The 18,758-nt window shown below is 42.3% G+C and overlaps 1 protein-coding gene across 1 annotated transcript in view; it reads right to left on the reverse strand.

Moving 5' to 3' along the window:
* Positions 1 to 521: 521 nt before the first annotated feature.
* The window catches only part of LOC307129015 (FERM and PDZ domain-containing protein 4-like), a 103,627-nt gene continuing 85,390 nt past the window's right edge, over positions 522 to 18,758 (reverse strand). Inside the window, exons 11-17 of the mRNA XM_079821127.1 lie at positions 14,525 to 14,651; positions 13,376 to 13,465; positions 9,931 to 10,113; positions 8,429 to 8,555; positions 6,458 to 7,435; positions 5,113 to 6,144; positions 522 to 1,737 (exon numbers count right to left, since the gene is read on the reverse strand). Of these exons, the coding sequence (XP_079677253.1) occupies positions 1,733 to 1,737; positions 5,113 to 6,144; positions 6,458 to 7,435; positions 8,429 to 8,555; positions 9,931 to 10,113; positions 13,376 to 13,465; positions 14,525 to 14,651 (2,542 nt within the window). The 3' untranslated portion in view covers positions 522 to 1,732. The remainder of the gene's footprint in view (positions 1,738 to 5,112; positions 6,145 to 6,457; positions 7,436 to 8,428; positions 8,556 to 9,930; positions 10,114 to 13,375; positions 13,466 to 14,524; positions 14,652 to 18,758) is intronic.

Genomic DNA, 18,758 nt, shown 5'->3' on the forward strand with positions numbered 1-18,758 from the left:
CCATGCGGTATGAATGTCATTGGCGTGTGCCAAAAATCACATGATACACAATCCTTTACACACGTGAAAATGTGAAGGCGCCCCCCGGTGGCCGATTTCTTTCGTATTCCTCACAGGCCTCTAGTGTCGTGAGTAAAACAGGCCCAGTGAGTTTTGTTTCGATCTTGTCTGATAGCCGCTCAAACTTCATTGGTCGTCGCTGTTTTTCAAGATAGGCCAATGTCCTCAAAGGCAATCTTGGACAAAGACACCACATGCCGATTTTCAAGTCAATCAGACTTAGGGTTGCATAGTTATAGCCGTTTTTATGTTTTTCCCATGTTTTAGCGCCACCAAGTGGCCAGTCGTAGTATGCTTTGCCACACGACCACAGAATGAGCTCTTACAAAGCCACACTAAGTTTGGTGAAAATATCTCATTCCATTCACAAATTCTAGCCATTTTAGTAAAAGTGGCTCCGCCGACCTTGAACGTTTCTGCAGCCCTTAAGAGACCGTGAATCGAAATTTAAACTTTTTTTTGATAAATATTGACAATCAGACTGCAGAAAATCTTGCTGCACTGGTTTGGTTCCGATCAGGCCAAAAACCCAGGACTAGTTTCACAAAAGACTACTTCCAAATTTCAACAGATTCCATCGATATAAGACACTTGAGCCTACGCCTAACGGTTTAGGAGTCAAGAGCAAATTTCACACTTTTGAGCGCTGTAGCGCCACCGTCAGGCCGATTTGGGCGAGCTTTGGTGACATTGTAGATAGTGTGAGTACTACCAGCCCTCAAAGTCTCAAGTCTCTACGACTTACGGTTTGGTCTGCCCGTTCAGTTTTAGGAGAGAATACTGATCCTTGGAATAGGGTTTCGGTGCTACATGCGTGAACATATATCGGCCGATACTGATATGGTGGCGATATATTGTGCATCCCTATCTACTCACTAGTCGCTTTAACAGTTTATAATCGCGCACTTGCAAACTATTCTAACTCAAACTTTCAAGGGAAATGTTTTTAAGACTGAAATAGCCGTTGAAGATTAATAAAGTGTAGTTTGTTTATATCCTACGTTTAGCTTTTTACTCCTGCCGATTGTATTCAGACTTCAAGAGTTGTGTTCGTATGTGAACAAAATGCGTAAGAATCATAGGCTTTTGCTGGTCATAGAGATTATTTTCTGTAGTAATCCCAAAGCCAATGGTAAAGCCATATTGGTTTTTTATGAGGGAACCAGGGTGGTGCATTGCAAATGTACGGGTTTTGCCTACAAACATACAGCATCACTGCAACGCTAACAATAAATCCCTTTTATTTTCCAGCTCATCCCACCAGACTTCATCCTCGTACGTAATGCCCAGTCTTCGCAATCCAATAAAAAACACAAAATGTCACGTTATGGAAGTAAAATGAGTTTCGTGTTGACTTTAAGAATGGCAGGGTTGTAATCAGCTCCGTCCAGGGTCGACTGGTTGATTATGACCATCTACATACTCGAAGCAGTTTCCATAAAAAGTGTCAATGCTCCCTGAGCCAATAGTTGTCTTATTAAGATTCCCTTTCTGCCTCCCTGAGGCAACCAGAGCCGGGGTCGTTTGAGGCCAAGTGCAAGAAGAAACAGGGAAGCATTCAAGACCTCCGATCACCTCTGGTTTGGCACATAGGAAACTGTGCTATGGATGAATATGGACGTATCGTGAGAGTAGAAGACGATTCTTCGGTTTTATCTCCATCTGCAGCATGCTAGACTGGGGGAGGAAAAAGAGAGGGATAAATGAGTTGGCCAGTATTATGTCTCGTAATTTCATGCTAATGAATCTCCAGCTTATCCCGATTCAGCACGATAAGGTAATGACGTCACTGTGATACTTGAGGAACGATCTACACAAGGCTTAATGAAATTATAATTAGGAAAATGACCCCAATTCCATGATTTAAAGGTCATTAGTAGTGGCAACATATAGAATTGCAATCTTAAATATATTGTATTTGTCATAAGTATTCACCCCCACCCCTTAAAGATGACTCTCCAGAATCATCTGCCCTCTAGTTGTAAGTTAAATTGCTTTTGTGTAGTCAAGGACTTTCCATTGATTGTAGCATAAGTGAGTCAGCACTGTGGAAGACCATGAGGAAGGAAAAAAAACACGACAAGCAGGGCCACAAAAAAGTAATTGAAAAGCTCCAGGCAGGGGAGGATTTCCATGTCATTGAGCTTCCCTTGGAGTAGCAGTTAAATCAATAATTAAGAAATGGAAAAATATGACCCAGCAGTAAATGCAGCGAGAGCAGGACGTCTTCATCTTAACGGTGCGTCATCGTGCGAGGAGGACACCAAGAGAGCAATGACAGTCTGAAGGAGTTAGAGGCTTCAGCTACTGTTAAAATACTGCAATATTTCATGCAATATTTCGGTTACAGTTTGCCAGAAGTAGGGGTGTGCGAAATCTTGCATACATGATCCAGAGAAAAATCTTTTTTCCAGAATTTTCTGGAATCTAGTGTTTACGGCCCAAACTGTCTGCAGGGTGCTAGAGCACACAGGGCCTGAGTTACACACTTTCAACAATTAATTTATAACAAAAAAACAAAACAAAAAGCGCCTCTTTTTTGGGGGGATTTATTACAGCGCAGACAACATATACTCACATGTTTATCACTTTTAGCAGTGTTTTATGAAACTTCTAAGGGTTTCCTGTTAAATGACACCAGTATTGTGTATTTAGAGACACTGTATGTGTGTATGGGAAGCTTTTCAATTTGGGTCGGCCAAATCCAGGCGGTCCCAGTGTAATTTAGTATAAATAAGTTACTTTGTGTAAAACAAATGCCAAAGTGATGCATATCTCCAGAAAGTAGAGACTCTAAGGTTTCAAATGACCACATATGAGGTCAGTGCTCCTCCCCAGACATTTAACATTTAAAGTATATACTTGATGATGTCATTCCTAACCCTCCCTGTACAGGGTCCGCAGAGTTTAAGAGGTTAAATAATATAAATATAAAAGACAGAGGTATTTTTGCGCTTTAGCTTGAATATCGAGAGTATTTTAAATGCATTTTAATAGAGTAAATCACACAGTGAAAGTATCCACTCTACATGCACAAGTACACTAGTCTACTAGACTACATCACTAGATGTGTTTTTGTAAAGTGACAATCGATAATGTCAGATTGCACACCCCTAGCCAGACGACTAAACTATCAGACTGAAAACATGTTTAGCATTAGTCAAATACTGCACATCATCAGAAATACACCATCTCTACTGTGGATCATGCTTTGAGGATATTCTCTGGGAGGTTTATGAGAGTAGAGGATCAAATCAGAGAAATCATGAAGCAATCCCCAATGGAGTCAGCAAGACACCTGGAACCTAGAGAAAATGTGTTTTCTAGCAAAACAACAACCCCAAGCATAAAGCCAAAGGTACACAAAACAACAAATTATGTCCTTGAGTGTTCAAGAATCCAGACCTTATTGTTGCATGGTCTTAATGCTTCCTACAGCATCACATAGACTTAAGGCTGTAACTGCTGCCAAAGGTATATCGACTAAACACATAACTTGGGGGGTGAATACTTATGCAAATGGGTTTTTAATAACTGACTTTGAAATCAGGTTTCATTTTGACATATTCTTCAGTTGATCAAATAAATCCCTGTGATTCCATGTTGTAGAAAAATAAATGGCCAAGGGGGGGGTGAATTAGTCTGACGTCGTCATACTTAATTCTAGTCAGAATATGAGTCTGATCTGCTTCTGTTGGGCTGTGATTATGGGGCGTGTTTCAACCGAACCAGGAAAGACCTCAATTGGATAGACCTACAACCAATCAGAGCAACGGAGCGACGCATAACGTTAGTTGTCAAATGTCCACAGAACTCAACTGCTCTGTGTTGCCAAGTCCGTGGGTTGAAGCGACCCCAATTATGTGATATACAGACCCAGGAATGCGAATTTTAGCAGGCAGCTCTGCCAAAATAACACATATTGCCTTTTTTTCCCGCGGAGAATCCCCCCAGAAAGCTATTGGGCTTGTTTTGGGCTAGTTTTGAGTAGGAATTGGGCGGTTTTGTTGTAAAAACTTGGCAACCCTGTCTGCCCGCACGCTGGAATAAGTAAGATGAGTGTAAACGATCTTTGCCGGTGTTGTAAAAAAAGAATTTAAGGATACACAGAGTACTTACCAACACCATCATCATTTCTGAGAGAAATAGTAAAGGTGAATGCATATACGAACAAGTTCTCCGTTTAGGATTAGAACAAATTCAACCCAAGCGCTCTTTGGTGACGTGGATGATTACGTTACTGTTTATCATCTGTCCATCATAGTCTAAAGCCCGCCCTGACAATTTCATTGGTCCGAACAGTTTCTGTTCGGGCATAATTACTCCTCTACGGATCAAGTCCAGACCGAACTGCCCAAGCTCAAATGTTGTGGGCGGGGCTAAGTTCGGCTGGCATCCAGGCTAGGGGTGAATACTTTTTATAGGCAATAAGTAGCTTAAAGCTTGAGAAGCTACAGTTTAAAGGACATATACATCAATCAAATCAGGTTAACAAAAACAGGGCTACAAAAACCCGAAACCTGTGCTCACCAGCTCCAACTAAAAATGAATTAAGGTTAAGACCTACAAGTCTGCAGTTTCTACGTAACAAAAGTTGAACAGAAAAATCAGGTTAAGTAAATGTGGCATTTAACTTGTTTTTCTACAAATTTTTCGACTAAATATCCAAAGAAATCTAATTATTAAACTAAATTAACCATATAAACTAAATTACTGATCTAACTATTGATCTAAAGCCCACACTGTCACTGTATGATAATTGAAATGAACTGATGACATCACCATTTTCTCCAGAATGGCTAGACGGCTGGATATAATTATGCTGCATTATTTTCCTGTTTAACACTGTAAAGCTGCTTTGAAACAATCTGCATTGTTAAAAGCGCTATATAAATAAAGTTGACTTGACTTGACTTGTTAACCACAATCGAGCAAAGCTCTATAGCAACACTAAAGTCATGGGTTTGATTCCCAGGGAAAGCTGATAAAATGTGTACCTTGAACGTGTAACTCGCTTCTGCCAAATTCATGAATGTAAACATAAAAGCGTACCTGTAGTTTCTCTGATCTTGGGCAACCTTTGGCATCCCTCTCGGCCTGATTCGGTGCCGGCTTGTCCGTGGTGTTTCCGCAAAAACGTTCCATCTACGTTCTGATTTGGACCTTTCAGAGAGGACTCGCCGTGCATGTGGACGCTATCTACCGTGCACAGAGGAGAGTCCATCGGTGTCACACAGCTACTGCTTCCCGTACTGCAGCCGGCATCGATGGACGAACTCTGGGAACTCTGCAGGGAATGAACGCCCTCGTTCTGTAAAGACGACATCCTTTTGGACAAGTGGTACTCGTACAACCGTGTCACTTCTTGATCGGATGAAGCCGCCTTGCTCTGTTGATGTTCGCTCCGGGCTCGCTCGATCAGATATTGTTCTTTGGCGGGGGAACTTGCGCTCAAGTCTGTCGAGTCCTCTAAAGTGACTTTGTGCGTTACCCTGTCTGCGTGCAACGGACCGCTATCGCCAGCCACCTCGGAGTAAATGTGCTCTTCGGATTTACTATTTAGAATCATATGCAATCTTTGATTGCTTTCGTGATATGCATAAGACATCCTCTCCAAGTCAAAGGGACCCGAACGCTGGGAATCGCGTCCATTGAAGTTGTTGTACATCCCGACAAGATCCTCCGATTCTGCGCCTGCGCTCGACGTCCCCCCACCATCCTGCTCATCGATCGTCGGCATCCCCATCATCACATCCCTGTGCATTTTGTTGAAGTAGTCCGTCAACGACTTGGTTTCCATCGTTTCCGGTTCCATCTCGAAGTGATCCGAGCGAAGAGCGCCGACCCCGGAGGACTGGGGATCATCTAGAGACCCTCGGACGCTACACGCCGCCAAGCGAAAGTCGGTCTCCTCTTCGGCTAGAGTTTGGTAGCCTTCTGCAGTGGCTACAAACATTTTCAGAGAGTTTTCGGAGAGTTTCTGAGCTGCGGCCAGCTCTGAGCTCTCCGTCATTTCGGACGAATTTGTCTCATTCCCAGAATCAGAAGAGGACTCGGGGCTAAAGGACCGAGATATTTCTACACCTGTGTGTCACAAAGAGACAAACATTTTAGCCATCACACTATACGCATCACCACACGTACTGTATACTTTAAAATAGTTTATTTGTACAAAACGGCTATGAAATGCAGCATAAATAATGAAATACATGAACCAAAATGAACCACAAATCATAATGAGATCACATTTACATTGCTAACAAAACAAATGCACACACACACAATACATGGGGCTTGCATTGAAGACAATGGAATACGGAGAAACGAAAACCAACATAAAAGAATGGCTGGAAGGTCCTACAACGTCAATGAATAAACGTTACTATAGTGTAAGAACCTGAACTATTGTCCGATTGTGGGTGAGACTGTTCCTCAGAGGCCGCCAAGGCCTCCAGAGCTTGTAGTGTGGAAACGACTGCATCGTTGAACACTTCCTCGCTCCCACCGGCCACCTGTGTAGGCACCGAATCGATCAGCGACACAGGGATGTCATTTTTTAGCAAAGCCATGCTTTTACGGTCTTGGTGGTCGTCTTCATCTGAGCTATCCCTGAACCCGGGCGGAGGCGCGGCTATTGCCAAGTTCAGCGACTCCAACAGGTCGTCGTTGTCCTCCTCGTCGCCGCCTTCTGGAGGAGGTGGAAGTGAGGTAAGGTCAATAATGTCGTCGCTCGATTCTGAGAGCGACAGAAGAGAGTGTGCTTTGTCCTTCATCTCCCCCATCATCATCATCATCATGTCCTCCTCGCAACTTATGTCGTCGTCATCTTCGGCGTCATCCGTAGTCTCGGCGTAGCAGATATCGTGCAGCAAAGGCTCCTCGATGCCTTCCGTTGTACCGAAGATCTTGGCGTCGCCGTAGACCATGTGGGAACCGTACTGGAAGCCGTCCACCTCCATCGATGCCTCCAGAGGCTTGTAGTCTTTCTGCTGCGCATACATGTACCGGTGTTCCTCCAGCACCTCTGGGATGTCCTCCATCAGTCTTTGGTATCCCAGGTTTTGAGGGTTCACGCATTCCAGCGGAGGATCGCCAAATATGAAGGACACCTTGGCGCTTCTGGGGGACTCTTGAGGTTTGCTTTTTGGGACACTGAAGTAGGGCTGTGGATGCATGTGACTTCCTCTGCTCGCCCTCTCCGCCTTCTCGTCCATGTGCATACGATGCGACTGGTGGATGTCAGAGACATTGGGGGCGATATCACACTCTCTTCGCCCACAGATGGCGTATTCAGGGTGGGACTCATCGCATCCACCATAGGAACTGTAATTCCAGTCGATTGCCTGGTAGCTGTGCTTGACCCTTGAGTCATGTCCTTAGACAAACCAAAAAAAAAGACACCAGTGTCAACGAGTTATTGTAAAATCAGATATAAGCATCGTAAATCAGTGGTTCTCAACCTTTGACTTAAAAAAGGATTCCCATTGTTCAATGCCAAATTCCCCAATTATCACTGCAAAAATGACGTTCTTCCTCAGTATTTTTGTCTTGTTTTCCAGTACAAATATCTAAACATTTGGTAACACTTTATTTCGATGATCCACTTTAGTCATTCTACTAACTACAAGTAAATTTGCAACTACATGTGCTGTCATTAGAGTATTAGTAGACTGTGCTTAATATCGGCTAACACTTTATTTTGATGCTCCTCAACAGTCATTCTACTAACTACAAGTAACTTTACAACTACATGTCAACTAGCAGTCATTAGAGTATTAGTAGACTGGGCTTAATATCGGCTAACACTTTATTTTGATGCTCCTCAACAGTCATTCTACTAACTACAAGTAACTTTACAACTACATGTCAACTAACAGTCATTAGAGTATTAGTAGACTGTGCTTAATTTAGACTAACACTTTATTTTGATGCTCAACATTCATTCTAGTAACTAAAAGTAACTTTGCAACTACATGTCAACTAGCAGTCATTAGAGTATTAGTAGACTGTGCTTAATATCGGCTAACACTTTATTTTGATGCTCCTAACAGTCATTCTACTAACTACAAGTAACTTTGCAACTACATGTCAACTAGCAGTCATTAGTGCTGTGCTTAATATCGGCTAACACTTTCTCGATAGTTTATTATATTCTGTTTTTCATGATATACTGTATGCATATGTCCATAATTATTTTTGGTTCTGTTTGTTTAAACTAAACTAAAAATAAACATTTCACATGTTTGAAACAAATGAATAACCTTGAACCTTGAAGTCATACTTGGACATTTGTTGATGAAGTTGAGAACCACTGGGATCGATTTCAAACTGACAAATGAATTATGGGATGTAGATGTTGTGCTCTTACCTGCAGTGTTGCTGTTGTTGGCCATGTTGAAGATGGACCTCCGTGAGTCGACCAGCAATCTGTAGTAACCGGCCGTCAAACACGCCAGGTTCATCGCATCACTGGACTCCATTATAAGTGTGATGGGCTTCAGAAACAAAGGATATTTTGATATTTTAAGTGACTTTACTACAGGAAAGAGCCGCCTAACAAACAACCTTGCTCTTAACCCTCTGGGGTTCTTCATTTATGGGTCACACTCAGGGCCTTCGGGTCATAAATGACCCAGAGGGCGGGATTAAGATAAAAAATTTTTTGAGTAAAATCAATGAAATATATTTTTGTTCAATAATATTTTTTCTTTTCTTTTTTGGTGTTTTGAGATAATTTTATGATTCATAATAAATATCTATGCAATAATTACGACCCATTTTTTCGCATTGAATATAATAAAAAATGTATATATATATAATTTTTTTTATTTTTTATTAAAGCTGTATTTCATTTTAGAGTCAAGCCTAGGCCTCATGAAAGCAATTTTTTTAATGAGATCGGTGCCATCCGGTGGACACATTGAGCATTTTTATCACACATTAGCACATTTTTACCACTATAGTGGATCTCGCATTTTATAACATTTTTAAAAAAAATCGTAGCTTCATCGGAATGGTCCGAAACTTGGTGACTTTATTGGTACTTGGTATATGAACACCCAAAAAGATTGGGGACAGGATTTGAAAAGTCTAAGTGGTCGTAAAAAAAAAAAGTCACATTCAGGACCTTCGGGTCAAAAATGACCCACATAGGAAATTAATGGGAAATTAGTTTTTTTCTGCATACAATCTACAAATCAGCCAGGATGCAGAAACAAAGGACTCAACAGTGAAGATCTCTAAAACATCAAGAGTGCAAAACAGACCAAAAAACTCACACACACACATACACTTATACACACAAATTAACGCGTGCCATTCCAAAAGCTAATTGTGTTTGTGTGTGTGTGTGTGTGTGAGTTTTTTTGTCTGTTTTCCACTCTTGATGTTTTAGAGATCTTCACTGTTGAGTCCTTTTTTCTGCATTCTGGCTGATTTGTAGATTGTATGCACAAAAAAACTCTGTATTTTCATATTTTGGCCAATTTCCCATTCATTTCCTATGGGGGTCATTTTTGACCCGAAGACCCCGAGTGTGACTATTTTTTTTACGACCACTTAGACTTTTCAAATCCTGTCCCCAATTGTTATGTGTGCTCATATACCAAGCACCAATAAAGTCACCAAGTTTCGGACCATTCCGATGAAGCTACGATTTTTAACCTAACATAAAAAAAAAAAAAAAATTGGGTTAGAAATGACCGAAGAGCCCCAGAGGGTTAATTAATATTTTCATTATTAGAATCGGATGAAAGGGATATTGTGTGTAACTATTCACGTGAGGTCTACAGCCAAAAACTATTCGGTTATACTTACAAAATCTCTGAAAGTCATTGCAAAATGTGCAGTTCTTGGTGTCATCCGACGCACCTTAACATCCAGGACGTGCAGCTCCACCCGTACGTTCCTCTCGTCCTCCGTGAACATCTCGATGCGGTTCACGTGGCTGAAGTCGGCCAGCAGAGCCACCAGATTGGTCTTGGTGTTGATCACATGACTGATGCCGTACCGCGGCCCCACGAGCAGCGTCACCTCCGTGTGTTTCTCTCCTTGCTGTCGGATCACAAACCACAGACAAGAACAGCTGCTTAAACATGTTCATTATTGCTTTAATTAAAGGGTTAATTCAGCCAAAAATGTAAATTGTGTGATTAATGACTGAGCCTCATGTGGTTGGACACCCGTCAGACCTCCGTTCATCTTCAGACACAAATGAAGATATTTTAGTGTAAATCTGATGCTCTGAAAGGCCTCCATTGGCTCAACTTTACACTCTCAAGACCCTTAAAAGACACTAAAGACTAAAGTTACAAAGTCCATCTCACTACAGCGGCTCTACAATAACTTTATGAAGACGAGAATAGTTTCTGTGCGCAAAAAAACCCTAAATAACGACTTATATAGTGATGACGATTTCAAAACACGGCCTCATGAAGCTTCGAAGCGTTATGAATCAGTGAGTCGATTCAGCGGTTCAGAGCGTTATGAATCAGTGAGTCGATTCAGCGGTTCAGAGCGTTATGAATCAGTGAGTCGATTCAGCGGTTCAGAGCGTTATGAATCAGTGAGTCGATTCAGCGGTTCAGAGCGTTATGAATCAGTGAGTCGAATCATGATTCGGATTGCGTGTCAAACCGCCAAACTGATGAAATTTGGCGATCCGAATCATGAATCGACTCACTGACTCATAACGCTCTGAACCGCTGAATCGACTCACTGATTCATAACGCTTCGAAGCTTCATGATGCCGTGTTTTGAAATCGTCATCACTATATAAGTCGTTATTTAGGGTTTTTTTGCGCACAGAAACTATTCAGAAACTATTCAGTTTGGCAGTTTGGCTGCATTCGACACTGTTGACCACAACATACTTCTTGACAGGCTAGAAAATTGGGTTGGGCTTTCTGGAATGGTCCTCAAATGGTTCAGGTCATACTTTGAAGGGAGAGGTTATTATGTGAGTATAGGTGACCATAAGTCTGAGTGGACATCCATGACATGCGGAGTCCCACAAGGGTCAATTCTTGCACCACTACTATTCAACCTGTACATGCTCCCACTGAGCCAAATAATGAAAAATAACAAAATGGCTGACCACAGCTATGCTGACGACACCCAGATCTACTTAGCCCTATCACCTAATGACTACAGCCCCATTGACTCTCTATGTAAATGCATTGATGAAGTTAACAGTTGGATGTGCCAAAACTTTCTTCAGTTAAACAAAGACAAAACTGAAATTACTACATTTGGAAACAAAGATGAAATTCTCAAGGTGAATGCATATCTTGAGGCTAAAGGCCTGAAATCAAAAAATCAAGTCAGGAATCTTGGTGTGATTTTGGAGTCAGACCTGAGTTTCAATAGTCATGTCAAAGCAATAACTAAATCAGCTTACTATCATCTCAAAAACATATCAAGAATTAGATGCTTTGTTTCCAGGCAAGACTTAGAGAAACTCGTTCATGCTTTTATCACCAGCAGGGTGGACTATTGTAATGGTCTCCTCACCGGCCTTCCCAAAAAAACCATTAGACAGCTGCAGCTCATACAGAACGCTGCTGCCAGGATCCTGACCAGAACCAGAACATTATGACCATATCACACCAGTCCTCAGATCTTTACACTGGCTTCCAGTTACATTTAGGATCGATTTTAAAGTGCTATTACTTGTATATAAATCACTCAATGACCTAGGACCTCAATACATTGCAGATATGCTGATTAAATACAAACCCAACAGATCACTCAGATCATCAGGATCAAGTCAATTAGAAATACCAAGGGTTCACTCAAAGCAAGGAGAGTCTACGTTTAGCTATTATGCCAGCCGTAGCTGGAACCAGCTTCCTGAACAGATCAGATGTGCTCCAACAGTAGCCACTTTCAAATCCAGACTCAAAACACATCTGTGCACATCTGTCCACAATCAAAACACATCTGTTCAGCTGTGCATTTACTGAATGAGCACTGTGCCACTGTACGTGCTTTGTCCGAACTGCTTGCATTTTAATTTATATATTTAAATTTAACCCTGTTCTTATTTTTATTTTTAATTATACTCTTTATTTTTATCTTTCAATGTTTTCTTTATTTTTTATTTCTTTTAATTCCTATTATAACTGTAATATTTTTATTTCATTTCTGTGTAAAGCACTTTGAATTGCCACTGTGTATGAAATGTGCTATACAAATAAACTTGCCTTGCCTTGCCTTATTCTCGTCTTCATAAAGTTATTGTAGAGCCGCTGTAGTGAGATGGACTTTGTAACTTTAGTCTTTAGTGTCTTTTAAGGGTCTTGAGAGTGTAAAGTTGAGCCAATGGAGGCCTTTCAGAGCATCAGATTTACACTAAAATATCTTCATTTGTGTCTGAAGATGAACGGAGGTCTGACGGGTGTCCAACCACATGAGGCTCAGTCATTAATGACACAATTTACAGTTTTGGCTGAACTAACCCTTTAACTGTTACCTCCCTTTTGAGAATACACATGAAAACGCACTATCCAAACTTAAAGGGCTTTGGAATATAGCCTTGACTATAGACTATATAAGTTTGGTCTCGTTTTAAAGAAGACACTCTGCAGATTATTGCTGAAGTGAAAGCAATTCAAAATATGAAAGTATGAAAAAGTTATGGAAGTTTAAATGAAAAATACTGTACTAAATATTTTTTATTTCATATAAAATATATATTTTACAATTTTTTTTTACTGTAAAATCAAAGCCATATCTCTAACCAAGTTGTGTTCCGAATTTGAAGTTGATATCACAAAAATTTAAGTCCCAATGAGATCTTGTTTAGGGCGCTGTACCAAAAACAGCCACCGGGTGTCATTCAAATTCCATTGATTGTTTTTTGATGCATTTTCCTGTCAAAATATCACTTCCATCACAAAACAGTCACCAAATATGGACCCTTGAGACTCAGACATTTCCGACGATATGCGTTTTGTCAAGATTAGAAAAGATTTTGATTATAAAGTAGTTAAAATAATTGTTGTAATATGAAACATGACGCCGCCACTAGGGGGAGGAGCCCGCTAGAATAATTTAGAGTAACGTTTCCATGGTAACACAATGTCCGATTTCCTAATTTATGATAATTACTTAAATATATGATATGAAAAAAAGGCAATCGAAAAAAGATCAGACGTCGACAACTAAGGGAAATGAGTTATAATAGAGGGAAGTATTTACAGTATGGAAGTGCAAAAGATCTATAATGTCAATCATGTTTATTGCTTTGGATAAAATGAAAGTATCATTGCTTATAATGCCTCATCTGCCCTGAAGTGTGGTGTGTGTGACTTACGACCAGCGTGGACTTGAACACGCGCCCGCCGTACAGCCGCAGGTCGCTCAGGTACTTCAGGTAGTGCACCTTGGCCTGTAGCGCCGTCAGCTGAGGAGACAGATCATCATTTGGGGAACTGAGTACATGAAGTACATGAAGAGGAAACTCCTTCTTCTTGTTTTTCAATATAAAGCTCTGGGAAAAACACTCAAGCTGAAGTTCACCAGCTTTACTCGCCAAGTAAGAGGCAACTTACTAGAGGTTTGTCTAAATCAGTTGATCCCAAATGTTTTCATCTATATATATATATATGTGTGTGTCTGTGTATCCGTATATAACCATATATGCATGAGTGTGTGTGTGTGTGTGTGTCTGTGTGTGTATCCGTATATAACCATATATGCATGAGTGTGTATGTGTGTGTGTCTGTGTGTGTATCCGTATATAACCATATATGCATGAGTGTGTGTGTGTCTCTGTGTGTATCCGTATATAACCATATATGCATGAGTGTGTGTGTGTGTGTGTGTGTGTGTGTGTCTGTGTGTGTATCCGTATATAACCATATATGCATGAGTGTGTGTGTGTGTGTCTGTGTGTGTATCCGTATATAACCATATATGCATGAGTGTGTGTGTGTGTGTCTGTGTGTGTATCCGTATATAACCATATAAATAGCCATATATGCATTGTGTGTGTGTGTGTCTGTGTGTGTGTGTGTGTGTGTATGTGTGTGTGTATCCGTATATAACCATATAAATAACCATACATGCATTGTGTGTGTGTGTGTGTGTGTGTGTGTCTGTGTGTGTATCCGTATATAACCATATATATAGCCATATATGCATACACACACACACACACACACACACACACACACACACACACACACACACACACACACACACACACACACACACACACACACACACACACACACACACACACACACACACACACACACACACACACACACACACACACACACACACACATATAACATATTTTTTCATCCATATCCATACAAACATACAGGTATAAAAATACATACATATTCATATATATATATATATTTATATACACCCAGGAATCTGGATTCTCAAAGGCAGCTCAAAAGATGGATTTCAGGTCCACTGTTCACATGCACAGGCTGTGGAAGTCTCTCACCTTTTTCCCAGGAGGCACCAGGTTCTGGTTGGTTTTCAGAATGTGTGTGAGAGCTTTCTTGATGTTCTTCTCTTTCATGCTGGACAGAACCGCTGGAGGCAGGAACTGTGCCAGACCCCACTCCTTCCTGCACACACACACACACACACACACACACACACACACACACACACACACACACACACACACACACACACACACACACACACACACACACACACACACACACACACACACACACACACACACACACACACACACACACACACACACACACACACACACACACACACACACACACACACAGCTCAATTCACCTTTCATCTCTTCTCATTATTTAAAGCAACGGTCACCAACAAATGAAATTCTGTCATCATTCCCTCGCCCTCGCTGATCCAAACCCCAGTATTCTCTTCCCTCAGAGAAACACAAAGAGGAAGAAGATTTGAGCGTCTGTGGTTGTTGCGGTCAAAGTGATTTATACAGCCGACAAAACTCACCATAAAAGCCTTCAGAAGAGCGAGTGCATTACAGCAGCGGCCGCGAGTCGGGATATTTGTTTTTAATGTTCAATTAAACCATCAAAACATGAGGAGAAGAACAAACACTAAACTTGGTCACAGTGTTTATCTGACAGTTATTAGGCAAACTACAGATCCGGGTTTATTTTACTAAATGCACATAAAGCTGAGAGGAAAAAGCAAACATAATCAGTTATTAAAGGGCTCATGAACGGTTTATACTGTTGTCTGAGGTCAACTTATGACGTTCACGTGGTTTTTCCATTCAGAAACATAATGAATAAGTAATAGGCTATGTCCTACCCTGGTTTTGAGGCTCTCTCCTGGAACGGTCTTAGGTAAGATGGCGCCGCCGTGCTCGGTCGCCGTTCAGGTCGCTCCGCTAAGACTTTGCTTTTATTTATTATTCTACTCTCTTTTACTCTCTATTTTTTCCAACGGATCATCTGCTTTGATCTGTTACGACAGCAAAACACTTCTGGAAATTGGTTACCGCTACACTGACCTGTTTCAGGACACTTTCTCCAATCTTCCATCTGAGATTCGCCGGGACGCCGAGTTGAACAATGGCCACTCGAGTCGACGGCGAAGATTCAAAAAACACCGCGGGAAACGCGCTGGGATCCGCAACAGACTGAGAAAAAGAGCATTCAGTCCTCCTCTCCCGAGCATTTTGCTCGCAAATGTCCAATCCTTGGAGAATAAGATGGACGATCTTAGAGCCAGGATAAGTTTTCAACGGGACATGAGAGACTGCAACATCTATTGTCTGTCCGAAACATGGCTCACGCCAGCGGTCCCGGATACAGCCGTGACGCCGTCCGAGAACTTCTCTGTTTTTCGGATGGACAGAACAGCCGAGGCCGGGAAATCTAAAGGCGGTGGAGTGTGTTTCATGATAAACAAGAAATGGTGCGATCCTAGGAACATCTCCATTCTTTCGCGATCCTGCTCGCCTCACTTGGAACATTTATCTCTCATGTGCCGGCCTTTCTACCTGCCGAGGGAGTTTTCCTCGGTCATCACCACTGCCGTTTATATTCCACCACAAGCAGACACGGGGCTGGCTTTATCTGCCCTCCATGATGTGACCAGCGGCTTCATAAACAAACACCCCGACGCTGCTTTCATCGTCGCGGGTGATTTTAACAAAGCAAACCTAAAGAAAGTATTGCCAAACTTTCACCAGCATGTCTCCTGTCCCACACGAGGAGCAAACACACGGGATCATTGCTACTCTCCGTTTAAGAACGCCTACAAAGCTCGTTCACAGCCAGCTTTTGGCAAATCGGACCATGCCGCCATTTTCCTCACACCGGAATACAAACAAAGGCTCGTTCAAGAGCCCCCGGTGAGGAGGGAAGTCAAACGCTGGTCATCCCATTCAGAGATCACGCTACAGGCAGCTCTTGATGACGTCGACTGGGACATGTTCCGCGCGAGTTCTGAAGACGTCAGCGAGTTCACAGAAGTGGCGCTCTGCTTTATTAACACACTGACAGAGCAAGCCACACAAACAATAACTATAACGTCCTTCCCTAATCAGAAACCGTGGGTGGACAGTTCAATTCGCACTGCAGTAAACTCGCGCACCACCGCTTACAATGCCGGTCTCCTAACGGGGGATATGAGGGAGTACAAAGCTTCATGTTACGCTCTCCGGCGCGCCGTTAAAGCCGCAAAACTCCGCTATAAAGACCGAGTGGAATCTCATTTCCAACTCAACGACTCCCGGCGGATGTGGCAGGGACTGAGAACCATCTGTGCTTTTGGAACTAAATCCTCTGCAGAGGTGAGAGCTGATCCGTTGCTGGTGAACGAGTTAAACTCTTTCTACGCTCGCTTTGATGGTAATCGCGGCAGCGCGACTCCGGCGAGTGACGCGTCAGAGAGAGTCCCTCAGAGCAGCAACGGTCACGTGATCTCTGTCTCGGAGGACGAGGTTCGGAGGGCACTCAAACGTGTGGATGTCAGGAAAGCTGCTGGGCCGGATGGTATTTCAGGTCGTGTTCTGCGGTCCTGTGCTGATCAGCTCGCAGGGCTCTTTACATCCATATTTAACGAGTCCCTTGCTACATCTGTTGTCCCCACCTCCTTCAAACGATCCTCCATCATCCCTGTACCTAAGATCAGTAAACCCTCTTGCCTAAATGACTATCGTCCAGTGGCTCTCACATCTTTAGTCATGAAGGTCTTTGAGAGACTCATTAAAAACAACATTTGCTCCTCCATTCCTGACACTTTGGACCCTCTTCAGTTTGCCTATCGTCCCAATAGATCGACTGAAGATGCCATTTCTCACGTCCTTCACTCCTGCCTCACTCACATCGACAGCAAAAGTGGGAACTATGTCAGGTTGCTATTTATTGACTATAGCTCAGCCTTTAACACCATAGTTCCCATTAAGCTAACACACAAACTCCTGGATCTAGGCCTGAATTCTTCTCTCTGCCTCTGGATTGAAGATTTCCTCACTGGCAGACCCCAGGCGGTGAGAGTAGGCCAGTTCACCTCCACCTCCATCACCCTGAGTGTTGGAGCTCCACAGGGCTGTGTGCTGAGTCCCCTGCTCTACTCTCTCTACACCCATGACTGTTTGTCCACACACAGCTCCACCTCGATCATCAAGTTTGCTGATGATACTGTTGTCCTGGGTCTCATCTCCAACAACAATGAGACGGCATACTTGGACGAAGTGGAGCAACTGACATCATGGTGCCAGGACAACTGTCTCTCTCTGAATGTTAACAAGACCAAAGAACTGATTGTGGACTTCAGGAAGAGACAGCATCGGTCATACTCCCCTCTCATGATCAGCGGGACACCGGTAGAGAGAGTGAGCAGCTTCAAATACCTGGGTGTGAACATCTCCGAGGATCTGACCTGGACTACACACATCCAGACACAGGTGAAAAAAGCCAGGCAAAGACTGTACCACCTGCGCCAGCTGAGGAAATTCAGGGTTTCACCAGCCATCCTGAAAACTTTCTATCGAGGGGCGATAGAAAGTGTCCTGACTCAGTGCATCACAGCGTGGCACGGGAACAGCACCAGTCACGATTCCAAAGCCCTGCAAAGAGTGGTGCGCTTATCCGAGCGCATCTCAGGCTCAGCTCTCCCGTCTCTGCAGGACATCTACACCAAACGCTGCAGAGGTAGAGCTACTAAAATCATCAGAGACATTAATCACCCTGCAAACTCTCACTTCACCCTGCTGCCATCTGGTAAGCGCTTCCGTAGCCTGATGGCAAAGACTGAAAGACTCAGGAGGAGTTTCTTCCCCCAGGCCATCAGACTCCTGAACTCAGTCACGTGACTTCACTTCACCCCGCACACGCATAAACATCCAGTTTAAACATTAACATCCATATACTGCCATTGCACTGCACTTTACGTTCCTATTGTTACTGTGTAACAACCTGTAATAAACCTTGCACATTATACTTCTTTATATATACATATATATATATTTTATGTTAACCACTTATTTTTAAGTCTACAGTTTATCTCACTTATCATATCCACATATTTTTTATTTTTTTTTATTTTTTTATTTTATCTTATTTCCAATTTTTATCTTTACTTGATTTATTTATAATCCTACTTATGTTAATACTTTTTATTCTAATTTTATTCTATTTCTATTTTAATTTCTTGTAACTGTTATTTGCACTGTCCATGGAGCGGACCTGTTTACATTTCACTGCCAGTTG

The sequence above is a fragment of the Gobio gobio genome (assembly GCF_949357685.1).
Source record: "Gobio gobio genome assembly, chromosome: 7".
Taxonomy (NCBI): domain Eukaryota; kingdom Metazoa; phylum Chordata; class Actinopteri; order Cypriniformes; family Gobionidae; genus Gobio; species Gobio gobio.